Source organism: Choloepus didactylus, chromosome 8 (genome assembly GCF_015220235.1).
Source record: "Choloepus didactylus isolate mChoDid1 chromosome 8, mChoDid1.pri, whole genome shotgun sequence".
NCBI classification, from domain to species: Eukaryota; Metazoa; Chordata; class Mammalia; order Pilosa; family Megalonychidae; genus Choloepus; species Choloepus didactylus.
The window spans coordinates 4,840,214-4,858,396 of record NC_051314.1 but is presented as its reverse complement, the minus strand read 5'-3'; the positions used below and the strand labels follow the sequence as shown (position 1 = coordinate 4,858,396).

Here is an 18,183-nt window from a genome sequence, read left to right as displayed (position 1 = left end):
CCCAGTTCCCCACGTGGTTTCGTAAAATGTGGACACATCCTGGGGCCCTTTTGCCTGGTGGGGGTCTGGGGGCCCTCGGGGAGCATGGGCTCTGGCCCTGAGCTGGGCTGTCTTTCACCGAGGACACTTCTGGGAAGACCCCTCCCTCCCCGCAGTTAGGGCCAGGCTGAGAAGGGCCCAGGCCCTCGGGTCCCGGCCGGGCGAGGTGGGGCCCACTCTGCCCACCCTCCCCTGGGCTCAGGAGCCCCCTGGCATCCAGGGGAGCAGCAGGCCTCTCCCTTCCCAGGTGTCTCCCAGCCCCGCTCTCCTGCCCTCGCTCGCCCCTCGTGCCCAGGTCCTCTCCGCCCGCTGTCACTGGTGCGGGCACTGGTCGAGGGCCCCCAGCGGGCATTGGTGCTGGGGGGCGGGTCCCTCCAGGAGCTGAAGGTTTGGAGCCAGACAGACCCGAGTTGGCTCAGGTTCTGGTCACACTTGGGGCGCACGTGCCCCCTCCCCTCCCAGCGTGACCCGGGCTTACCTGTGCATCTGTGTTCTGTCCCCAGAGCGCGGTGCCAAGCCTGTCACCAGCTTCCTGAAGAACCTCTCTGCCTTGTCCGACTGGTACTCCGTCTACACATCCGCCATCGCCTTCATCGTGAGTGCCGGGGGCAGCCCCCAGCCCAGCGCATCCGCCGGCCCCGGGCCCGGGGAGGGGGTGAGGCGCAGGAAGGGGCAGGGTGAGCCGGGGCCTGGCCAGTCTCGTTCTCCTTCTCCGTGAAGTGGGCCCAGCTGCCTGCCAGCGGTGGGTTGTCAGCGTCAGGTGAGGGGTGTGGGGTGCAGTCCAGGGCCTGCCGTGGGCTCCCCAAATCTGCCCGGAGACGCCCCTTGTGGCTCTGTTCCTGGGAAGGGTGCCTGGACCCGCCTGCTGTGCTGTTGGCCGGACCCACCGGGCGCCTGGGGCCGGGGCTGCCAACAAGCCAGGGGTGTGGGGGCCGAGGGTGGGCTTGGTGGGCCATGGGGTCCAGGGGCCCCCGGGCATGTGGGTGAGACTGCAGGTGGGACTGCAGCTGCAGCGTGCAGATGCAGCTCTGGGTGGGACGGAGGCCATGCAGCCCCACGGCCCTTCCGGTGCACGGTGGGTGCCAGCACACGGCCAGCCCTGCCCCCGCCCGGCCCCTCGCCCCGAGTCCTGATGGTGACCCGATCTCTGGCCGGGACCCCACGTGGGGTCGGCTGCTTCTCAGGAGACGCCCCTGCCCCCCACCTGCGTGGCCTTCCCCGCCCCTGCCCCTCGTGCAGCCCGACCCCCCCACTGGTGGCCCTCGGGGGACGGGTGTGGGGGTATAGGAGGCAGCCCAGGCCCTGGCCCCCGAGTCCTGGGGGAGCTGCTGGGGCCTGTTCTTCAGGCTCTGCCTGCTGCAGGGGGAGGGACACAGCACATTTGGGGTGACCTGAGCCAAACTCGCCACCTGAGCCCCCCTCCTGTGACCCACAGGTGTACATGAACGCCGTGTGGCACGGCTGGGCCGTCCCCATGTTCCTGTTCCTCGCAATTTTGAGGTTGTCCCTCAATTACCTCATAGCCAGGTAGGTCAGGCGCTGCCGGGGGCCTCGCTGCCGGGTCAGTTCTCTGATGTCTCCCTGCACCCTCGGCCGGCATGGTGCCCGGCTGCCCCACCCTGCCACTGACCTTGGGTCCTCCTCTTTGAGCTTTAGAAACCCCCGAGATGGCACCCAGGGGCTCTGAGGCCCAGTGGAGATGCACCTGCTCCCCGGCCAGCTTGTCCCCTTGACGCCCCTGGGGGGCTGGGGCAGGGCCCCCCACACCTGTTTTCCTGTCCATGCAGTGGTTTTGGGGGGCGTTTTCCCTGAACCACAGGGACTGCATCCCAGCGGGTGGGGGGATGAACTCGCCGAGGATCTGTGCCCTGTGGGGTACCCCGTGGTCACTGTGTGTTGTGAGAAGAGGCTGAAATTCAGAACGAGGAGGTGCAGTTTGCAGACGGGGCATCGGCCGTTGCAGGCGTTTTTTGCCAACGAGTCGGCCCTTGGTTGAGCTTGGGAGGGGCCTCAGTGTTGGTCTCTGCCTCCCACATGCCCCCTTCAAGGAGGCCGCGGGGGGCTTGGCAGGGAGCCGGCACGCCCACGTGGGGCTGCGCCTCAGCTTGGGGGTGCCAGCTCCTTCCCCAGCGGACCCCGCTCCCGGCTGCTCGGGTCCGCTTCCCCCGAGGCTGCCCCGGCAGAGCAAACTTCCACTTTAACTTGACCCGGAAAGAGGGGCCCCCGCAGGCTCTGCGCACTCAGCAGGTCAAAAATGCACATTTGTGTGCACCAGTTTCTCTACGTCATTTCTGGGCCTGCTGAAGGTGGTTCTCGGGAATGTTTTTCATGGAAGAGAAACCCCACACAGACTTTTGAAGGAGCTCATGGAACCCGAGGCTAAGGCCCGATGAGCTGGTGCCCCCGGCTATCACGGCTCTGACTGGCTTATGGCGAGAAGCCCTTCTCACTCCCCATCAGGACCAGCTGCTTTGTCACCCTCCGCCCCCGGAAAGGCCTCACTGCAGAGCTGTCCGGGGGCTCGGAGGCGGGTTCCAGAAGCCCCTTCTCCATCCCCTGGCTGGCGCTAAAGGCGTTAGATGGTGCACTCGTTTCCCCTGTGGATCGTGCTCTCCTAAGAGCCTGCATTGGCTTCTTGTGTGCAGGGGCTGGAGGATCCAGTGGAGCATCGTGCCTGAAGTGGCAGAGGTTGTGGTAAGTCCTGGGGGGCAGAAGGGTCTCCTCCAGGGTCACAGGCCAGCGGCCACCATGCAGAAGGCCGGGAGGTCTCCAGGGACTGCAGCTGAGGGTGGTGGACGTCCGCTGGAAGCCCTGCCCTGGCTAGAAAGCTGGGGGCGGAGAGGCCGGCCACGTCCCTGGGAGCCCCTTGCCATCCAGCTGTGGCCACACAGGGAGCCCCTTCCCCACTGTCCTGGCCTTTTCCTGGCGGGGGGCTTGGGTGGGTGCTGTCTGGGCCAGTCGCGCGTACTCGCCCTGGGCTCGAGGGCACAGTTGGCTGTGACTGTGCCCGCGTCTGTCTGTAGGTAAAGCGTTAGTAGCCGCCGCCACCACTGCACACTGTCTCCAGCTGCTTTTGTGTTATAGCAACAAGTTGGGACCACATGACCCATAAAGCCAGAAATATTTGCCCCCCTGGCCCTTTATAGAATCAGTTGCCCACCCTGCCCTCAAGGGAGACCCCAGCCTGGGGGGCGGAACTGCTGGTGTAGCCGGGCTGGGGGCTGGGGCACCCACCGGGCCCCCTGGGCAGGGTCAGGGAGACACCCAGTGGGGGTACAGGGGGTCCCCGCAAGGCCCCCGGGAGGTTGGTGGAATGAGCAGGGAGACGTAGAACTCAGACCCCACCACTCATTAGGCTGGGGAGCAGGGCCTCTCTGTGCCTGGCCTCGGTTTCCCCGCCTGTGAGATGGTGGTTGGGGGGGTTAGAGGGTCTCCTAAATGCAGGCCTGCAGGCGAGCTCCATGAGAGGTGGGTCCTTGGCCCAGGTCTCCTCATGCCAGGTCCTACAGGGGACTCAGAGCGACCCATGGGGCCCCGGGACTGGGCGGCTGTCCCGCTGTTTTCATCAGTAATTTTTCTGAGCTATTGAATTTCAGTGGAAAATTCTCTTTCCCCTTTCACTGAAGGAACCTCCAAAAGAAGATCTGACCGTGTCTGAGAAGTTTCAGCTCGTGCTGGACGTGGCCCAGAAAGCCCAGGTACTGCTGCCGGGCCTCGCGCAGCTGGGGTGGCCGGTGCCCAGAGCACCTCCAGACTCCAGGCCTGGCGGCAGGTGTTGGTTTCTTCTTGGGTGGCTCCTCCCCTCAGCAGCACTTGCACTGGCTCTGGATTGCAGAGGAGGGCGCACGTGCCTGCCGCCCCTCGCCCTGCCCACCCTCCTGCGGTGGTCTCTGGGGGCTCAGGCCTTGCAGGTAGAGAACAGCCCCTGGCAGTCAGAGCCGGGTGGACGCGGGCCTGGGTCTGGCCTCACCGTCAGCAGCACCAAGCTACCCTTGCCAGGGCAGAGCTGGGCGGATCCGGGGCCCCTCTTGGCCCTGCTGGGGTCTGCAGACAGGCACGGTGCACATCTGCTGACAGCCCGTGAATCTAGGGCCTCCCGGCGTGCGCTGTGCCTCGTCCCTGTGCCAGGGGAAGGCCAGGGGAAGGCCGGGGGCTGCTGAGCCGCAGTCTTGGGCTCTTCCCACAGAACCTCTTCGGCAAGATGGCTGACATCCTGGAAAAGATCAAGAAGTAAGTTGGCAGCCCTGGCCCGTGGCCAGCGCCTGGGCGGCCGGCGGTGGTGGCCGCCGGGGCTGAGCCTGCCCGTCTCCCGTGTCGCCCGCAGCCTGTTCATGTGGGTCCAGCCTGAGATCACCCAGAAGCTGTACGTCGCCCTGTGGGCCGCCTTTCTCGCCTCCTGCTTCTTCCCCTACCGCCTCGTGGGGCTCGTCGTGGGTAAGGACGGGCGCCTGGTTCCCGGGTCCGAGCCGACGCGTGGGCACTCTCGGGCACGTGCGAGGGGAGAGTCCGGGGACATCCCCGGCCAGCGGGTCTGGCACATCTCTGGGGCCTCCAGGGACACGCACACGTGTTAAAGGCACACTGGGTTCCTTCCTGCGTACACACAGACTCTTCTGGGCTTCCATCGAGTGGCGTTTCATCAAAACGTTTACATTTGGGAGAAATGAAGCCTGTCTGAAACCCAGAGACGGGTTCTTGTTCCCTAAACCGGGCCCACCTCAGCTGCCCCCTGGTTGGCTGCAAAGCGGGAGGATCCTGTGGAGCTGAGGCCCGAGCCATGGGATCTGGGGGCCGCCCGGGACCTGTGACTCAGGCGTCTCCGAGCACTGGCAGACTCCTGGTGGGTTCTGGTTCCTGCACCTCGGGCAGCGCACGTGAGCCGGGGTAGCAGCTGGTGAGAGCTGAGCTGCACGGTGGCGGCCACGGGTCACGTCCACTCTGAAATGGCCGGCTCGTGCGTTGATCACCCGGAAAGGAGCAGGAAGGCTGGCGATGAGGGCTGCATTGTCCTTGGGGATGGGTGCTGGTGTGGCAGTGAGCTCCTGACCCTTGCCCGCATTTTTTCCTCTTTCATGCCACAAAAATTTGTCCAGCACCAGCGTGTTCTGGGCACTGGATTCTTGCGGCAGCGGGACCCACAGGCGCCCTGTGGGGGCAGAGGGGGCATCTTGGAGCCCTGATGGGATGGTTCAGTGGGTGGTGAGCAGGAAGGATGGGGAGCCAGGTGGGGGTGATGCTCGGTGCAGCAGGTGCCTTTCGGGGCGCTGCTGGGAAGCCCATGTGGGGTGAGAGCAGCGTTCTTGCGCAGCTCGTCCCGATGCCCCCGTGAACAGGGGAGAGCCCTTGGAGGCAGGAGGGGACCTGGGCCCACCCAGCAGCTGTGCGTGGTCGCTTGTCTCCCATGTGTGCTGCATGACATAGGGTGTTCAGATGGCCTCGGGGTGACGGACGCAGCCCTCCTGGAAGCCCTGTTGGGGCCTCGTCCTTGTTACCCACTGGTCTGGGCCCAGAGCGTCCGTCTCACGCTGTTCGTTTCCTTCCCGGCTCCCACGACCAGTGGCACCTGTGTTGTTGGTTGATGGCGTGTCTCATCCGTGTTGTCCCCCTGGCCCCTGAGCACCCAGGCGGCAGCTTTGCTTGCTTTGTTTGCTTTTAGCCCCACGGCAGGACAGATGGATTGGGCATGAGTGGGTGGGCAGGGGATCGGGCGGCTAAATCCCATTTACAAAAGAGCAGCATTGCTTCCAAGGGGCTCCCCTGGGTGGTCTCGCCAGGACACGGGGGGCGCAGCTGTGAGCAGGGCCCTGCTTTCAAAACTCAGGTCCTTCCCTGCAAATCCTCTCGGGGTAAGAGAGGGCAGAACTGCCACCATGCACAGAACCCTGTGGCTAGGCCCAGAAGCCGAGGCTCAAGGGGCAGTGGCCGGCCCGAGGGCAGAGCTTTTCCTGGGCCTGTCGCCCTGGGCTGAGGCCCAGAGGTGGACACATGGGCTTGGCGTGTGGATTTGCCCTGCTTCCTGCTCCACAAGGGCCAGTGAGGCTTGGGCCCCCCACAGCCGGCACCCCCTGTGCTGCCAGGTGTAGGTGAGCTCACTGTCTGTCTCCTCCCCAGGAGCTGCTCGCTGTCCCATGCTGTAGACGAGGGCCCTGTGCCCGGGCCGGGTAGCCAGCCCACTTCCATGCACGGACTTGCCGGAGTGTGGCTTGGAACCTTCCCCCGAGCCGTGGGGCTGCCCAAGCCAGGCCACTGTTGGCACTGTGTGCATTTCCAGAATCAGAACGGGGAGCTGGGGTCAAAAAGTGGGGCCTGGTTTGTGAGTTTATGTGAACACGTGTTTCAGAGGCAAAAATCAAGCCACAGAGACGCTGCGGCCCTACCCAGTCCCTCTTGAAGAAGGGCCTGACTGCAGCATGACCCGCAGCCTCCCAGGCCCTGCACACCCCTAGAGGCAGAGCCCTCTCGAGGACCAGCTCGGGCTCTGTGGTGCCAGCTGGTGTCACCTGGGCACCAGGGGGCAAGTCCCTCCCTCTGGAGGCCGGGTCCTGGTGGGGACAGACCAGCAGCAGATGCAGGGACAGTGCCGGGCGAGGGTGGGTGCTCAGGCCGGGGCTCAGGGGGGCCTCCTGGAAAGGTGGCCATGCAGGCGTCTGGGGTAGCATCCAGGCTACGGGGACGGCAGAAGGCAGGGACGAGGTGGGGGTAGGTGACGGGGCAGGGAGGGGTCTTGCAGTCTGCTGGGTGGGAGGCTCGAGCAGAAGAGGGGTGTTTCCAAGCTCAAGGGTGGAATCGGAGAGCCGTGAAGGGGCCGTGGGGAGGAAGCTGCGGTGAGAGGCTGCAGGGCTGAGGTCCTGTGGCCACCCCACCACTCGGACCCCTGCGGCCCACCCCCACCCAGGCCAGGTCCTGTCTAGAACGCTCCGGTGGAGGCGCAGCAGTGTGGCCAGACCTGGGCAAGGTGCTGGGGAGGGCAGCGGCTGTGCGTCGGGGGCCCTCATCTCTCTGTTTGCAGATGTGTCCGGGGTCTCCCACTGGCACCCCCAGTCCCACCCCCACCAGGAGGGCTTGGGCCCCCCGGCTCTGGCGCTGGGGGAGTGCGGTGGTTAGTGCTAACACCCGCCTGGGGAGCCGGGCGGGCCCCTCTCTCCCTCCAGGACCAGGGACCATGAGGGGCCACGGCCAGTGGGAGGGGAGAGCCGGGGACAGGCCCCCCGACCCCCGAGCCTTCCTCCCCGCCATCCCTGGGAGAATAGCAACTCGTGGTTTGGGTTTTTTGACTCTTTGGCCTGAGGCACCTGTGGGTGTGCCTCCTCCTGGCCCTGAACCCCACTTCTGGTCCCTGGGGTGACCCCCCAAGGCTGACCGTCCTCGGACCTGTGTCGCTGGCCCCTCTCTGATCCCCCCTCCCACAGAATGTGCGGAACCACCGTCCCCCGTAAACCGCAGGACGCCGGGCTCGGGTGACGCGGGCTCTGCTCCCCGCAGGCCTCTACGCGGGAGTCAAGTTCTTCCTCATCGACTTTGTCTTCAAGCGCTGCCCACGGCTGCGCGCCAAGTACGACACGCCCTACATCATCTGGAGGGGCCTCCCCACGGACCCCCAGCTCAAGGAGAGGACGAGCAGCGCCACGGCCCGCAGGGTGAGCAGGCCGGGCCCCGTCCCCTCGGCCCCGTCAGCTCTGCGCCCCTCTCGGCAAGGGCTCTCGATTTTATGGTGCCCTTGAGACGAGCCAAACATTGTGAGGCTGTTTTCCTGCCACTGGCGTCGCCATCGCTAAGGTTCATCTGTCACTTCTGCCATCATTGAGGCGCCAACCAGCCCCTGAAGGCCCTTGGGGACCCTCTTGCAGAGACGGGCGGGGAGCAGCGGGGCCCCCAGAGCCAGGCTGGCCCACAGCCTGGGGGGAAGGAGCCCTGGGGAGGGCGCTCCAAGGCCAGGCCCAGCAGCACGGAGAGGCCCTGCCTGAGGATCATGGTTCTCATGGGGCCTGGGGGCACTGCACTCTGTGCCCCTACAAGGACACAGTGCTCCCCTCATGGTTTTCAGACAAGTGGGGCAGTTCAGGGCCCAGCAGGACTCCTGGGCAGTCTGGGAGGGCTTCCTGGAGGAGGTGATGCTGGAGTGTAGTGTCCACACATGAGTGTCCTCTGAGGTGAGGGTTCCGATGACCCATTGGCACTTCTGTGGGAGGGACTGAGGCTTAGGATCACGCGTGGGCTGGGCTTCCCAGGATACAGGACAAAAAGCTCGTTTGGAGCCAGAACTGCCCCCACTGGGCAGGCTCCTGTCATGTAGGCAGGCGCCACAAACAGCTACGTCAGCGGAGATGGGGGCACAGAGGACTCTGGCAGCATTGGCGGAGACAGGGCCCATCTTGGCCTGGGGTGGCAGGATGGGGGGGCCTTCCTGGGGTCGAGACCACAGAGGGCTGGCCACTCAGAAGAGCACGGAGGGGACGAGGACGTGGGCTGGGGACACAGGCTGGGGCAGCAGTTTGTGGTGGGACAGGTGGTGGGCAGTGGCAGGAGTGGGGGCCCACCACAGGACCCTGCAGGTGCCTGGGGGGCCACACCCCATGGAGGGGCCGTAAGCAGCCGATGAGCCGTCTGAGGTTTTCTTGGGGGGGTCAGCGTGCCCCCATGTCCCCTGCTCCCCCACCCGCTGTGGCCAGCGCCCCCCGCTGACCTGGCGTCCGCCCCGCAGCTGCAGGCCGCCTCCTCCCGGAGCTGCGTGGCGAGTGTGCCCGCCGGCCCGAGCAGGGACGAGGACGCCAGCCGCCTGCACGGCACCAAGAAGGGCAACTTCCACGAGGTCTTCAACCTGACGGAGAACGAGCGGCCACTGGCAGGTGTGTGAGCGGCGGCGAGCCGTGGGCCTGGGGTCGGCACGCAGGGAGGGGCAAGCCCCGGTGGGCCCTGGGTGCCGCGGGTGGGGGCCGTGCCTGCGGGGGCCCCTGAGTGGCAGCCCCGGCACCGAGGGCCCATGGGACCCACCAGGCAGCACCTGGGGGAGCAGGACGTGCTCTCGGCAGTGGAAACGGGGGGCCTGCTCTGAAGCAGACACGGCAGGGTGAGGTGGTTGTGCTTGCCCCCCAGGGGCACCCATGGCAGCATCAGGGCAGGTGCAGGGTGCGTCTGTGCCAGACCCGGGGACGTCGTAGAGAAATGAGCGCGTCGGGGACAGGCAGCTCCGAGCCGGTCTCACACAGCAGGCTTTTTGTAACGACCCCCCCCACGGAAACACCCAAGATCCTGGTGCTCCTGAAATCCCAGCTGGTCCCTCTCCCCCCCACAGTCTGTGAGAACGGCTGGCGCTGCTGCCTCATCAACAGAGACCGGAAGATGCCGACAGACTACATCAGGAACGGGGTCCTCTACGTGACTGAGAAGTGAGTGAGGGGCCAGGGTGGGGGGCGCGGCTGGGCCGTGCATTCTCAGGGGTGGGGTGCCAGGGCCCAGGGCTGCCCCGAGGTGGATGCAGGAGAGCAGGGGCCTTGCCTGGGGCCCGTCCTGTTCTGTTGGCCTCTGGGCCAGCAGGCAGGCAGGGCCTGGGGAGCTCGTGATGGGGGTTTGGAAATGTCCGGAGAGCGGGCAGCAGCGCGTCCCCGCCCAGGCAGAGATAATTCAGCTCCCTTTAGAGCCGCGGGCCCGGGCAGGCGGGGGTCCTTCTGGCTGCCGGGCGGGGTGCTGCCACCCAGACGTGGGACAGGACTGCAGGACACTGCCCCTCGGGGCTCCCAGGCCTGGTGTGGGGGGCGGGAGAGCAGATCCCGGTGCAGGCAGCCTTCAGCCTCGCGGGAGCCCTGACCGCCTGGCTCCCTCGTGGCAGCCTCCACAGGCCCTCGCCTCCCCGCTACCCTCCCTGCTGAGGGAATGGCCATGGAGACCCCCTCCGGCTAGGTTTTGGGGTGCTGGTGTCTCCCGGGGAGACTAAGTCTCAGTTCAGCAGACAGCAGTGGTTTTTATCGCCTCACGGCTGTGAGTCCCTTCCCCTGAAGCGGACTCCCGCGTGAGAGGCGGCACGTGGTCACACGGAGCGGGCAGCTGTGTTTGGGGGTGACGTGTCAGGTGACGTGTCTGTCTGTCCTTCCCACCTAGTTACCTGTGCTTCGAGAGCTCCAAGTCCGGGTCCTCCAAGAGGAACAAGGTGATCAAGCTGGCAGACATCACGGACATCCAGAAGGTGAGCGCTGCTCCCCGCTGGCCGCCAGGGCTCCCGCTGTCCCCTGAACCCCTCTTAGGAAGCGAGGTGCCACAGGGCCCAGAGCCCGGCGGGTTTGCATGGCCCTAGCAGCCCAGTGCATCTCGCCCACCGCATCCGTCCTGGGCTGGAGGTCAGGGCCCGAGCCCTGCGCGTCCCTCCATGCATGGCCTCCAGGTGGGCCGCGAGGGTCTCTCCAGCAGCTGCTCAGCCCGAGGCGCCGTTGCAGGCAGGTGTGACAGCACCCCCAGGCCAGGCTCAGCCCAGCCCCAGTCACACACTAGCAAGGGGGGCCGGGGTCCAAGCCACTCCAGGCCCTCCTCTGACCTTTGCCATCTGCCCGCCGACCCTCACACTGGCGGTGGTGGCCCTGGGCTGTCCGGCTCCCAGAGTCCTGGGCACGGGCATGGTGTCTGCAGGGGCCTGGGAGAGCCCCTCCTTTCCTTGCTCCCAGGCCTTGGGCACCATGGGCCACTGGGAGGTCACTGCCCACTCTGGGGAGGTGTGAGGTCAGTCTCAGCGGGCTCAGGGGCTCCTGGGGAGGGACCCTAGACTCAGGGCTCCAAGGGCCCCACCCCGGAGCCACCCTGGGCCCTGGTCCATCCTCCCTGGCTGGATCCGTCGAGCCAACGGGGCGTGGGACGGCCACTCGCTGCCTGAGTCTCCATCACGTTGGGTGCTGCCTGGCTGCCATGTGTCCTGGGATGGCCGGTGACCCCCTAGGGCCCCCTGCGGGGTGGCTGGGGGAGGGTCTGCTGTGACCGGAGCTTTGTCCTCCAGTACAAGGTTCTGTCTGTCCTCCCGGGATCCGGCATGGGGATCGCGGTGTCAACACCATCAACCCAGAAAGTAAGTGCCGGGCGGCTGGCCTTGGAGCGGCCTGGACAGGCTCAGCACTGCCGGCCGGGTGGGGTTCCCACTGGGGGAGGGGGCTGGGGACACCCTGCCCACCCCCGTGGCAGCAGGAACCCCTGAGGCAGTGAGGATCTGGGCCTCCCGGCTCTGAGTGGCCGAGTCGCAGCACGGCACGGGTGCAGCTCCCAACGAGGAGCCCGCTTCTGCTGCCTCCTGCCTCGGTTTCCCTGAAGGCCTCTGGGTTGGCATGGGGGGCACCTGCCATCTTGCACCCGATGCTGCTTGGTTCTGCGCTGATGCGGGGACAGGCCACGTGCACTGGCCTTGGGGGGGGTCTCAGCCAAAGGCTGCGGGAAGATGCCAGTTCCCACGTCCAGTGGCTGCCCTGGGCTGACCGCGTCCCTCCCCCCAGCCGCTCGTGTTTGGCGCCATGGTCCACAGAGACGAGGCCTTCGAGACCATCTTGAGCCAGTACGTGAAGATCACATCAGCCGCAGCCTCCGGCAGCGACAGCTAGTACCGCCGGCCCCGGACGCGGCTGGAATTTTCTCTCAAGCAGTGTGGGGTGGGGGGAAGCTGAGCTTTGCAGTATCCCCCTTGGTCTGGGGCTTTGGCGGAGGCGGCCGTACCCCGGCATCCGCAGGCACCCCCACGGCAGGGCCGGGTCTGGGCGGGACGGGGACGGGTGCCATGCTGGCAGGTGCATCGAGCCCTCTTCAGGTGTCTGTGGGGCTGTGGAAGGGCAGGGGGTCCTTGGGGGCCGTGGCCGGTGCCGCCAGACTCGGCGCCTCCCTGTGCCCGACCCGGTGCAGGGGCTGCCCGGCTGCCAGTGCCCACCGCCAAGCTCCTCCTCCAAAAAGCCATATCTGAGGGGCGCTTGGGTTTTCACCTCCTGAGGTTAAAGGGGAACAAGATGGTGCAATGGGGTCCCCTTCTCTACCACCAAGGAGCGAGGCCATCGGTCTGGTCACTCAGCTGTTTGTCCTTGGGGGGCTGGGGCGGGGCTGGGTTGGGGGGTCCTGGGTGGGAGGACTGGGCCGAGGTGCAGCTGATTCAGCAGACTCTGGGGGGTTGACCCCTGGGCTCCAGCTCTGGACTCAACCTTCCCTGGGGGATGCTGAGCCCAGCCCCCCACATGTTGGACCTGCCTGGGACAGTGTCACTAAAAGCACATCTTTTTAACCCTTCGTCCTCTGGAGAGGCCCAGGAGAGCGTCTGCTGAGACTCTGGGGGGCTCTGAGCCCTGGCTGCACCCCCAACAAATTAACCTCGGCCTCAAGGGGTGGGGGTGCGGCCTAAGAGCGAGTGGCTGGGGGCTTTGGGGGTGCTAAGGGGCAGACGGGGCATCCAGGCATGGGGCCACCATGCCAGGCCGCGCTGGACAGGACACCAGGGGGTCACTGTGTGGGGGTGACCTGGAAGAGAGCTGAGCGCTGGTCCCAGGCGGCAGCAACCCCCACCCCACTGCACCCCAGAAACAGAATGCAGCATGCTCCCCAGGATGGGGCAGCGGAGGCCGAGGGGGTGTTGGGGGGTTCGGGTGATTCTGGGCCGGTGGGGAGGACACCGGCCCAGGGGTCCCAGGGCGGGGGCTCCGAGGAGCGGTAGGGGCAGCGTGGTGACGGGCCCCTCCCCAACATCCCTGCGCAGCCGCCCCAGTTCCTCAGCTTGTCCTGGGGTCTTGGGGTGTTGTGGGGGTTGTTGTTTTTTGAAGACACAGATTATATTTTTTACAGAGAGCAAGCTGTTTTTCTTATTTTTGTATCGTTTTTCAGATGTGATTTTTACCTTTGCCCGCCCTCGTTTGCTGGTTTGGGTTTGCATCTGGGGCGGCGGGGGTGGGCTGGGGTCTCGTCCCCACTGGCTCCCGGGGCGCCCCTGCCCAGCCGGGTGAAGCCCACCCCACCCGGGCGTCGGGCTGACCACTGGCCTGCGTGGCCCACCCAGGCCCCGGGACGGGCGGCACGGGGCGAGCGGCAGCGATGGTGGTGAGGGTGGGCTGCACTTTAATGTCCGGAAGCAAAGCCCGTGGCTCTGCTGTTAGCGCGGGGGGCGGTGCTCAGGCCCCGGACTCCCCGACGTGCCCCCCGGGGCCGCCCCGTGCCAGGCTGCCGAGGGCCTCGCGTCCTGCACACTGGACCTCGTCTCTGAGCTCGGACCTGGGGGCTGAGGGGTCCCATGCGCTGAGTGGGGCTGAGCCGGCACAGGATGCGGGGATTTAGTTTGAGTCCCTTTGGGAGAAGGGAGGTGAAAACTGACCCGTGGCCGCTGGACGCCCTCCCAGAGCCCCCGGGCCAGGCCTTGCCGGGCGCAGAGCCGACCCGCGCGGCCTCAGGGCCTGGAGAGCGGGGCCCGGCAACGCCTGCTGAGTCGGGCACACACGGGCAGGTATTTAATTTCTACGACTAATCTCTGAACTAGAACGGATGTTAAATTTTTTTACGTCTGAGACTTGGTCTGTAAATAGTCATTACCCGAGTAACTTCTGTTCAACAAAGGATTGTACTGTAGGAGGGACCGATGAGAACTCCCGTCTAACATTTTTTTAAGAAAACCTTGTTTGTTTAAAGAAAGTCTTGTATAAATTATAATTTTTATTTAATAAACCTAAAATGCTTTGTGCTAAGCCCGTGGTCTGCAGCTTTCCTGGAGGGCCTCCGAGCATCGCGGTGTCCCACCCACTGCTCCTGGGGTCCCTGCAGCCACCAGTGCTGTGGGGAGGGGTGGGGAGCAGAATGTCGAGGGGGCGCCCCGAGAGAGGGGTGTCTAGGAGAAGGGGTGAAAGCAGCACCTGAGCCTGGGAGGCAGGTGTGGTCTGCCTGGAGGTGGTGTCCGGCTGCCAGGGCACTGGGCATCTCTCCAAGGTCTGGGCGGTGGGAGGCTCAGGGTCCTGCAACAGGGATCCCCAGCAGCCCTTGCCCGGGGCCCAGAGGGGCGCGGGGACCTGCTGCTTTGGGAGCCACTGAGGGTGGTGCCCCGATGGCCCTCAGGGAGTGCGGCAGGGGCAGGACGGGCCCAGCGTGGGGGCCACAGGCACGGCCTTTCAAGACAGGTGTCCCCACTCCATTGCCGTCCATGTCCGCCCAGCCAGTGTGTTGTCCCACCATGCGCCGGGCACAGCCCAAGGGGCGAGACGCACAGGGAGGACGACAGGTCACTGGGCAGTGACAGACCGCTGACCCCTGTCCTGGGCAACCTCCCTGCAGCCCATGCCCGGCTGTCCACGGACAGGGAGCCCACCCACCAGGGCACCCACCCAAGGGTCCCAGGATATTCCCTCCCAGGAGTACCGGCAGCAGGCAGTGCAGACCCCACAGGGCAGGACCGAGGGAACCAGACCTGGCGAAGGTGGACGTGTGCAACAAACAGGGCTGGGGGGCCGCGTCCCCCACGCCAGCCGCGACGCGGGCACGGCCTTTCCAGAGACCGTCAGGTCAGGGGCCATGGCCTTGGCCCTGCCGAGGCTTCAACAACCAACAGGTGACCTCAGTCCGCCTGTTCTGTGTGTGCGTCAAAGCAGCACGTGTACACTAGGCCGCTGCTCTCGAACAGTAGGTTGACGACTATTTCAAGGTAATTGGTTTCCTTGTGATCCTGCGTGTTTCAGTTTGTGCATTTGAAGCACTCCTCGTCGGGGCTCTCCGGGCTTTCCCTGCTGCCCCAGAGGCGCGTGGAAGAGAAGAGGGTTCCCTGTCCCTGCGGGGGCTGTGGCACCACCGCGGGACCCCAGCCCCCTTCCAGGAGAAGTGTGGCCACAGCGGGGCCTCCAGCAAAGCCGCAGGTCTGGCTCAGATCAGACGAGGGGCTCCCGAGGGCTGCGGGGAGCTCGGGGGCAATAGAGAGAGACGGAAGGCAGAACGTCGGAGACGTCACTAACAACACTGCCCCCGGGTCTACTTATTTGTAATCTGGCAACTTGATGCGTGAATTCAATAGGGGATGAATGAGTAAATACATCACACAAATTAGAGCAGGCCACACATTGACAAAAGGGGGTGTGCATCACAAAGCAAGGGTTCTGTTTAATCTGTTCACCTTAGGTCACAGGGAGAAAAAGGTCAAGGACCCCAGGCAGGTGTCAGATTTCCACCAGAGTAGGCCCAAGGGGGAGAAGCAATATGAGAGAGAGAGTCTAAGCATTTTTATTAAAAGTTTGAGAAATGAGCAAGAAATAACTATTCCAAGTTCAGGTGTACCTAATAATCTAGCTTCAAAATATATAAAGCAAAATTGACAGGACAGTAACTCACACATGCACCATCACTGGTTTTATCATTTCAGTAACTGAGAGAGCAGACAGAAATAACCACCCTCCTTGCTGGACTGATCAGGCAGTACGCCCAGAGCAGACCCTCTTCAAACACACAAGGAATATTTACACACGCAACCACCTGATGTGTGTAAAGCAAGAACCAAGAGAATGCAAATGCCTTCAAAAGCTGGCAGCATCCTTTCTCTGAGCACATTACGATTAAGTTTGAAATCAGTAAAATAAGGATACAAAAATAGAAAAACACCATGGTTGGATATTAACACACTTCTAAATTCCTGCGTGAAGAAAGAAATCATGAATTAGCAAATATTTAGCCTGGAATAATTCCAATAATACTGCAACTCAATACTACAAATATACCACAAATAACACTACAAAACAAATGGCACTGCTGCAAGGCAAAACAATAGTGAGCATCGATAAAAACACAAGCTCATTCTTTAAAACGACTAATAAAACTGGCAAACTTCTGGGAAAGGACACGGGACGTGGTTCCAAGCAGCCTAAAGAAATAAGGACCCGAGGCACAGGCAACCATCCGGGAGTTATAATAAATGCCAGGACTACTGTATTGTATATTTTGGTGTATAACTCCACTTCCTACTTCCTACAGGTGCTAAAATGCAAATGCATAAAAAGTAATGATAAATCTATGGTTTGGACATACAGTGTATAAAGATGTAATCTGTAACAAGTACAAAAAGAGGTGGGGGCTGGAGGGGTTACGAACAGTGTATGTGCACGCTATTGACAGTAATCCGATTGGTATATATTTAGGATGTTAAAATTTTAATCCAAAAGTAACCAACAGGAAAATAGATGAAAAATATATCCAGATAGAAATGAGAAGGGACTCAGTATGGTACAACGCAAAAAATCAAATAAATATGAAAGTAGGCAAAGGGAATAATTGAGGGACAAAAAAAGGTGTAACACTTACAAAGGCTAAAGAGCAAAATGGCAGAAGAAAGTCCTGCAAGATCAGTAGTGATGACAAGTATCAATAGAGTAAACTCACCAGCAGAAGTCAGAGACTAGCAGAATAGGTGACAAAGCTTACCCCAACTTCATGCTGTCAGCAAGAGACCCATCTTCAAGTAAAAGCTACAAGTAGTTGAGGGTGAAAGAATGGAAAAAACATAACATGCAAGTAGTACCAAAAGAGAGCTGGGGTGGCTTATATTAACATTGGGTGAAACAGGCCCTAAGTCAGAAACACAAGGGACAAAGACAGTCATTACGCACTGATACAGGGGACGCTTCAACAGGAAGACGTAACAATTACAAACGTATATGAACCTAATAGCAGAGCCCCGAAGTATATGAAGCAAATACTGACAGATTTGAAGGGAGAAATTGATGGTTCTACAGTAACAGGAGGAGACTTGAATACACCACTGTCAATACTAGGTAGAACATCCAGACTGAAGATCAGCAAGGAAAGAGAAGATTTGAACAATCTCTAAACCCACCGGGACCTAATGGACATATACAGAACACCTCACCCAACAACAACAGAACGAACATCCATTCTTCTCAACTGCACATGGGTCATTCTCCAGGGTAAGCCACATCTTAGGTCGTAAAACAAGTCTCAACAAATTTTTAAATACTGAAATAATCAACATAACTTCTCCAATTACAATGGAATAAAGTAAGAAATGACTAACAGGGAGAAGGAAAATTCACAAATATGTGGAAATTAAACAATGTAGTAAAAAAAATGGGTTATAAAGGAATCACAAATGAAATTAGAAAATATCTTGAAGCAAATAAAAATGAAAGCACAACATACCAAAATTTATGGGCTGCAGCAAAGGCAGTGCTGAGGGAAATCTATAGCTCTAAAAGCTCACATTCAAAAATAAAAAAAGATTTCAAATCAGAGACCTAACCTCAAAACTGGAAGAGAACAAACTAAACCAAGGCGAGCAGAAAGAAGGAAATAAAGATTGGAGTGGAGATAAATGAAATTGATAACGATGTAACAACAGAGAAAATCAACAAAACCAAAAGTTGGTTCTTTGAAAAGATAAGTAAAATTGACAATCTTTTAGGTGGACTGAGGAGAAAAAAAAATGAGCAAACACACAAATGACTAAAATCAGAAATGAAAAGGGGGACTTATTACTGACCCCACTGAAATAAAAAGGACTATAAGAGGAAACTATGAACAATTTAATGCCAACAAATTAGATAACCTAGATGAAATGAACAAATTCCTAGAAACATACAAACTACCTGCACTGACTCAAGAAGAAATAGATCTCAAGAGACCAATAACTAGTGAAGAGATTTTTAGAGACGTCCAGGCCCAGGTGGCTTCACGGGAATTTTACCAAACATTCCAAGAATTGACACCAATCCTGTTCAAAGTCCTCAAAAAACTGAAGAGGGAAACTCCCTAATTCATTCTACAAGGCCAACATCACTCTCATACCTAAGCCAGGTAAAGATACCAGAAGAAAAGAAAATTAAAGACCAATATCTCTCAGGAATATAGATGCAAAAATCCTCAACAAAATACTAGTGAACAGAATCTAACAGCACATTAAAAGAATTATACACCACGAGCAAGTAGGATTTATCCCAGAAATACAAGGGTGTTTCAACATTAGAATATCAATTAATGTAATACACCACATTAACAGAACGAAGGAAAAACAAAAAGACATGATCATCTCGATTGACACAGAAAAGGCATTTGACAAAATCCAGCGCCCTTCTTGACAAAAACATTGGGAAAACTAGGAATAGAAGGAAATGTCCTCAACACCATAGAAAGCAAATCTGAAAAACCCACAGCTAACATCATACT

The 18,183-nt window shown here is 60.8% G+C and overlaps 1 protein-coding gene across 3 annotated transcripts in view; it reads left to right on the top strand.

The window, feature by feature from the left end:
* GRAMD4 (GRAM domain containing 4) overlaps positions 1-13,718 on the top strand; it is a 100,384-nt gene extending 86,666 nt beyond the window's left edge. For all 3 annotated transcript variants that reach the window (XM_037845080.1, XM_037845079.1, XM_037845081.1), the window contains exons 8-19: positions 543-634; positions 1,475-1,566; positions 2,685-2,733; positions 3,666-3,737; positions 4,226-4,269; positions 4,364-4,473; positions 7,522-7,676; positions 8,741-8,885; positions 9,332-9,425; positions 10,135-10,219; positions 11,018-11,086; positions 11,505-13,718. In XM_037845080.1, coding sequence (XP_037701008.1) covers positions 543-634; positions 1,475-1,566; positions 2,685-2,733; positions 3,666-3,737; positions 4,226-4,269; positions 4,364-4,473; positions 7,522-7,676; positions 8,741-8,885; positions 9,332-9,425; positions 10,135-10,219; positions 11,018-11,086; positions 11,505-11,609 — 1,112 coding nt within the window. In that variant the 3' untranslated portion in view covers positions 11,610-13,718. The remainder of the gene's footprint in view (positions 1-542; positions 635-1,474; positions 1,567-2,684; positions 2,734-3,665; positions 3,738-4,225; positions 4,270-4,363; positions 4,474-7,521; positions 7,677-8,740; positions 8,886-9,331; positions 9,426-10,134; positions 10,220-11,017; positions 11,087-11,504) is intronic.
* The last annotated feature ends 4,465 nt before the right edge of the window (positions 13,719-18,183 follow it).